Consider the following 7264-nt stretch of genomic DNA (forward strand, 5'->3'; position numbering starts at 1 on the left):
TCTCTAAGTCATGCTTGTGGCGCGCTTCACAACCATAAGTTAGAAACTACGTAACATGATTTTTTTGAGATTTAGTTCCTAGGTAATTTAACATCATGCTCTGATACGAAGTTTGTCATAACCGGATTAGGAATACAAATGCAACTGGCATCCTTAACATCTCAGAGGTCGCAGACAAGCCTGCTCTTACCTTTCATTACAATCATATAGTTAAATTTGTGCAAAATTTAAAACTTTAGAACATAATGTAGTATACTTAGACTTCATATAATTACAATATAGAGTGATATTCTAATAATCTCAAACTAAATAACCATCTGCAATCGATTAAGCCATTCAATGAAGAAATCAATATATCTTAATAGTTTGCCAAAAAACCTTAATACAAATCTTTGACTAAAAATCTGAAATGAAACGGTAAGGAAAACATCCACTAGGTATGTCTAAAGTACTAAGATAGAATGATAGGTGTAGCATCCTCAAACTCAAGAGGACCTACCAAAGTCTAGAGATTGCTGATCTAAACCGCTTCAATGAGTCTTCAATCTGCTCTCTGACTTGCGCCTATAAAATAGTAATAGTATAGGGTTAGTATACACTTGTACTAAGTATGGGTATATTCACATATACACATAAGGACTATGAATGATCATGGAAAGCTCTTCCTGTAACAACATGTCATATCTTGAAAGTGAAGTCACTAGACATTCTTAATTTGTTATTTGTGAATTATTGTATAAATATAACATATATTAATGCATTAAAAGCACACAACTCATTTTCTATATGAACATATGACCTTAGAATAATGGAAATAATTTGAGAACAACTCGAATGAAAATTTTGAAATTTGCTCCTCCAAACCCGAGAGCTCTATCCCTAACATTTAGTTTATTTTTCAATATTTTTCTTCTTGTGTTGTGTTGTTCAAAGATCTATTTAATCTTATGTTTTAGTCAAGTGCAATGGTAGTTCATTGTAGTCCCATACCTACAAAGAATCGAGTAAGTAATCCAAAAGACTAAGGAAATAATTTTGCTACTCTTACTACAAGTTATTCTTTCCATTCATGTTAAATTGGGGATGAAATCTTTATAAGCCAATTTTTATTGGCTAGGTCACTTATTTTATCATTTTCATATTATGGAGATTGTGGGGCATTGATTAGCCATTATGTTTTACTACTCTTTATAGGCATAATATAAGATGTCATTGTAAGCCAATTTTTATTTGGCTATACCCATCATTTCATTATTTTCATAACGAGAATATAATAGAGCATATATCCTAATTTCTCACAAGCCAATAACAAGTTAAAATTCTTATCAACCATTGATGATTTGATATACTTAAACTCTTACTTTATTAGCTCACCTTGAACTTACAATTCTTCTTCTTTCTTTCTTACATTCTTAAAGAAATCTTTAGCATTAAGATCATGTAAGCTAACATGAAATCCAGTGTCTATCCCACACCGAAAAAGAGTGGTTCACCGATCAAAGTGAACCTGGATCATGTGAGCTAAACATGAAATTCAGTGTTTGCCCCACACCAAAAAGGGGTAGTTCACCGGGTAAAGTGAAACCAAGTCCAGTGTTTTCCCCACACCGGAAAGAGATGGATGACGGCTAAAGTGAACCAAGTACTATCTTTGAGAAATTAACCTACATAGATCATGTGAGCTAAGCATGAAATCCAGTGTCTGCCCCACACCGAAATGGGGTGGTTTTACCAGCCAAAGTTAAACCGCATCATACCTATATCTCTTAGGTGGAATCCACTAGCTAGTTCCTATGTTGGCATCATATTTTGAAGAATTGGAGACATACAGAGAATACTTATCCACCTTGGTGGTAGACTCATCTCATGAGGCTTACATGTGCTGGCACGAGCTCATTGCTAGTCTATCGGTGCTTTGCTCAACTTTTTTTTCTTTATAACTTTTAGAGTTTACTCAAACACTATGGAAGCTTGCTTCTAGTTATGAGGTTTACTTAACTCTTTGGATAATTGTTCATCCCTTTATTTTCTTGATGAAATGTGAATTTAACCTTGCATTATCATCTTGGTGTTAATATGACCTGTCTCACGATTATTAACACCTTTTTTTGTGAGTATCTTTAGCATAATTATATTCATAGTTCATTTGGAAAGGGTATGTTGGGACTTGTCCCAATGATTGACATAACCTTGGTTATAAATTCATTGTGTTTCATTGGTAATGCTTAATTTTGTATAACTTAGTCATTAGCCCATTTTTTATTCTATTTTGGAAATACATTTGTAAGACAATTTATTGGCACACACTTATCCTTCACATATTATGGTATCTAGGATATTGTTAGCAAATTTATTGGCATAAGCCAAAATCTTTACTAGACAATGGTCTTGAGAATATCATTAGCCAATTCAATTAACTTCAAGAATATACTATAGTGATTTCAACATTCTAAGCCAGTTGATTTTTAGCAATGAGCTAAACTTCATGAACAATTCATACCTACTTAATCTTTTCGAAAACAATAAGACATTACAACCTTCTTTAACTCATGTAACTAATACCTTAATCAAACGAATCAAATCTATAGGCCTCATTAGAACCACATACAAATAACATGTTCGATATTACATCTACATACTATTAGAATTGACAACAAGGATAACTAGGGAGGTGGACATTCAACAATGTCATTGAGAACAATCCTAGTTTTGATATTCTTGAATTCATAAAGCGTTTGAAAAGACTCTTCGGGAAAGTAAATCAAGAGATAAAACTCATACCTTATGTAGAATTGGATCTACTAACATCACCTAGCACGAAAACCTTGAAATCACCTAAGAGAATTTTTCTATTTTTCTACGTTTTTCTCATTGTTTTTCTCATGATTTCGTACTGTTTTGAGTCGTGAGTTTTCTAGTATTTGAAGATGATTCTAAGTCTTAAGAAATGATATTTACTAATTCAACTTAGGCTAATCGACTTAATTAAATAAATTAATTAGTTAATTACTAAAACGCCCCTCCTAAGTTGAATAAAAATAGGAGAGCATTTGACTTCGTAAAATCTGAAATTTTCCTAACTGTTTCGGCTAACATAATGATTTTTAATTAATTAATTAAGTTTCTAATTTAATTAATTAAGGACCTAGGGTAATTAGTAAAGTACACCTAAGTCATTAAGACCATAACTAACCCTTTTGGTCCATCCTAGGTTAAATACTAGGTTGTCTCTTAATTAGTTACACGATTTGGTGTCACCCGACTAGGTCTTAGGTTGTCAGGTCCCTTAGTTATTATTTGTTGGTCGTAGGTTAGTTAGTTATTCAGGTCAGTTATTTAGAGTCTAGAGTTGGTTAGGGAGTTGGGCCCCACATGGATGGACCCATGCGCACGCCTGCCCCTAACTACCCTAACCAAATTCGGTTAGGGTGGTGGTGTGGTCCCCCCCTTGGCCGGTTTCACATGTGCTTGCACTTGTGTTGCTTGTACTTTCCTGACTAACTATTCTTGATGGTTCATTTGGAATGTTTACTTATTTTCCCAAGGATCCTCACTATGTCCTTGAACACTTCTTAATCTACATGATCATTTTAATTGATCATGTGACATCGTACCTAGGATTGACACATGGATGCCTAGTGTTTTTATTTTTTAAAATATATTATTTGGTAAAATAGAGAAAAATGACTAAGTTTCAAAAAATCAATTAATCTTATTATTTAAGAAAAATCGACTTTCCAAATTTACGGAGTCGCCACTTGATTTTTGATAAAATCAAGAAAAATTTTAAAAATTTCAAAAGATTTAAAAACAGATAAAAATCAATTGAAAAAGGTTCGAAGTTCAAATGTACATCCCGAGAAGGTGTTAGGCCCTCGTGATGGCCGCTAACTTGCGGTTGACCGGCGATTTGACTATATGACTCTTAAATTATAAAATTTTTAACTACGTAAAGAGAAAATTCGTTTTAATATTTATTTTATTTTTTAATCTTTTTATTTTTTCTAAAAGGAAATATTTAGAGGAAATTTCAAACGGGAATAAACCTTAATTTTGACGAAAATCAATAAAACAAACTAAGTAAAAATAATAGTAAAATTTATAATAGTAAAGAAAATGACTGCCCTTAAGGAGATTATTAAAATTCTACCAAATATTGGTTAATTCATATAAACAATAGGTAATGAGGGAGGGAAAAGAAAATTTGAACTTGAGCTAAATACCCAAACTCTTTGAATTGGGCTTTGGCCCACCTGTCCTATGCTAATTAGGTTTGGGACCTTTTCAACAATTTAAATCCTGCAAAATATATTTGTGGCCTTTTGGGCCTATCAAAATTTTGCTAAAAGGGCCCTGACCCAATTTCCTGAAAAAGAAATTAAAGTATACAAATGATGTATATTGTATATATCCAATCCGTTTATACTTTTGAATCCTGCATATTTTGTTTGGATATGAATTCTCGTGATTCCTCCTGTATTTTCCATATTATTTTGGCGCGTTTGTACCTGTACCATTTTTTATACCATTTTTTATACCATCTTATTACTGTATTCATTCACTATTCCAGTTATACTGAATTCGGCGTCCCTGTACGTTAACCTGCAATTCGTATTTTTTTACTCCTATTTGTGGTATAACGCGTATGTATATCAGTGTATACAGGTTGTATATCAGCCTGATCTTCAACTTTCCATAGTTGATAGCAATTTTTCAGAAGCATATTTTCACTGCTATCAACCTAGATTTCGAATTTGGATCACCTGTGCATTTTTTACTTGTATATCATGGTATAAACTGTGTATATAGCTGGTATACAGCTTCTCAACATCTGCAAAATTTAATTTGCAGCAACACATATTGCCATATTTCGACCTGTACACCAGTTTGAAGGGAATCTACGACTCGAGGAGGATGTTTTGAGCCTTTATGGCTCGATGAGGAAGTGCAGGGTAGTTGAGCGAAGTCCATAAGGACTCAAGAATAGTTTTCACATGCAATGAATCAAACCAAAGAGAATTAGCACCTTCAATGATAAACTAATAGCATGCATCTTGAACAAGACGGAGATAAAATGAACTACTAGGAGATCGAGTCAGAGGGGAACAAATGACTTCAAAACAATTCCAAATGAAACTAAAAAATAAGATCTCACAACAAGTAAAGCAATGACAGTGACATGCAGTGCATATACACATACTAATACATCCGTCATATGCATGGAAATGCACCACTACTGCTTAGGAAATATGCTAAATAAACACCATACTTTATTGATCAAGCATACTCCATGCATTACAGAGAATTCAAAATAGCAATGGACACAAAGGAACCAAGATTTAAAGCAGTGATTACGTTGTGTAAAAGGTAGCAACAACACATAAATTATTAGCAATTAAACATGCTCTAAACAAGGAAGGTCGTGATTTCCTTTAAGCAGTAGAAGTCAAGAGAAGAAAAGCTATCAAAATGAAACAAATATATAGTCCTAAGCTTAAGAAAAGAAAAGCAATAATTACAGTGCCTTGAGGACTTGTTGAAACAAATTACAGAACTTCCTAATCATTTTTATAAGTTTAACAAGATCAACAAAGTAAGAGATTTATTGATGAGAACCAAGCAAGAGAACTGAATGTCCAACAACAAACAACGCCGAGCAGCGCACCAGTTAACTTCATAGATACGAAGTCGAACCAATGCACATAACGACCAATATATAATACTAAAGCGACTTTCATTAATACATGAATCATGCGTAATGCATAGAATGCACATAGAACCAACATTGACGAGAAGATTCTAAAGCAAGGAAATCAGACGATTCCAAAAGGGACAATACATTAAGGAATTGCAAGAGAACTTTTAGGAAGGAGCAAAGGAAACAGAAAGCGAAAACAGAAAAGAGAACAAAAAAAACTGATATCTTTGCTGCTCAAGAACTCGAGTTCATATGATAATGAATACAAGGCACAACCATTGAGCCATGTTAACTCGTAGGAGAAAATCACAACGCTGCACATATCTACGCTAAACTAGAAACACAATACTATAAAAGTAAAATATGCCTACAAGCAGTTTCAAATGGATTTTAAACATGATTGAAGTATATCCATCATAATAAACAACGAATCAATCACACCAAAAAATCATTCGAAGAAGAGTATAGAAGTCGAAACGAGTAAATGAAACAGTAACGAAACCAGAGGAACCAACAACACTCATCACATCGTGTTCAATACTGAAGTAAAACGTAAGTAAAAGGAAGCGTTACCTTTCTCCGAGCAGCGACTGGGACTTTGCTGGTAAAGGAGACGACCTTCCACGACCACAATGGAGGCCTGATAACATCAACAAACTCCAAAGACAGTGAAGGAATAAGAACAGAACAAGGAAAATTTCCTCGAAAATTGCCTTAACTTTCCTCAATTTTTTCTCGACTATTTCTGTGTTTTTGTAACAATGGAATTTCAGCCAAAAAAACCCTCCTCCAACAGTGAATAGATGGCCATATAAATATCCATTTTGATGGATGGAGAGCGGGGGGAAATCACAAAAAGAGCTGGGGTAAAATCGCGATTTCATGTCCCGTTTTGAAATCGAAAACCCTAAAGAGATAAAGTTGAAACGGAATAGTACGAATTGGTACAATTTGCTCAGGAGAAAGAACGATCTAGGACGTCCAATTTGAGGGGAAGGGGGATTTCGACACCTAGGCGTACCATTCGTACGAGAGAAAGGGAAAGGGGAAGGGGACGCGTTGTACATTGGAGCTACGCGAGGAAGAAGACAAGAACAGAGGGGAGGGCATTTTCTGCGCGTGGATGTTGAAGGCGGAACGTGTGAAGAGGAAGAAGGAGTGACGGGTGGGTCGGGTTTGAAGGAGAATCGGGTTTTGGGCTTTGAACTAAATTGGGCTGGGAATTAAGTTGTTGTTGGGTCGGGTAGAAGAAAAGGTTGGGTCGATTCTAGGTCTGAAGTGGGTTGGAATTATTGGGCTGGAAATTCAATCGGGTCAATTAGAAAAAGAAAGAGGCCCAANGGGGGGGGGGGAATGGATTAAACGTAAAAAAAAAAAAATGGGCTGGAATTTGGCCTACAAATGGCCCAAAACTGAGTTAAGTTGGAAAATTAAGAATGAGTTAATTTAATAAATGGCCAAATTGAGTTAAGATAATAAATTCGGCTAAACCTTAAATAAACGAATTAGTTTTAATTAATCAACGAGCTTCTCTGTTTTAGTAATATAATTATTATTAATTGTAAA

The 7264-nt window shown here is 34.4% G+C and overlaps 1 protein-coding gene across 1 annotated transcript; it reads right to left on the minus strand.

Moving 5' to 3' along the window:
- Nucleotides 1-306: 306 nt before the first annotated feature.
- LOC107032533 lies at nt 307-6824 on the minus strand. The gene is made up of 2 exons (XM_015234140.2): nt 6272-6824; nt 307-564 (listed from the first exon to the last, which is right to left on the minus strand). The coding sequence occupies exons 1-2, from the start codon at nt 6763-6765 to the stop codon at nt 531-533; spliced, it is 528 nt and encodes a 175-aa protein (XP_015089626.1). The 5' UTR covers nt 6766-6824; the 3' UTR covers nt 307-530.
- Nucleotides 6825-7264: the final 440 nt, after the last annotated feature.

Source organism: Solanum pennellii, chromosome 10, assembly GCF_001406875.1.
Source record: "Solanum pennellii chromosome 10, SPENNV200".
NCBI classification, from domain to species: domain Eukaryota; kingdom Viridiplantae; phylum Streptophyta; class Magnoliopsida; order Solanales; family Solanaceae; genus Solanum; species Solanum pennellii.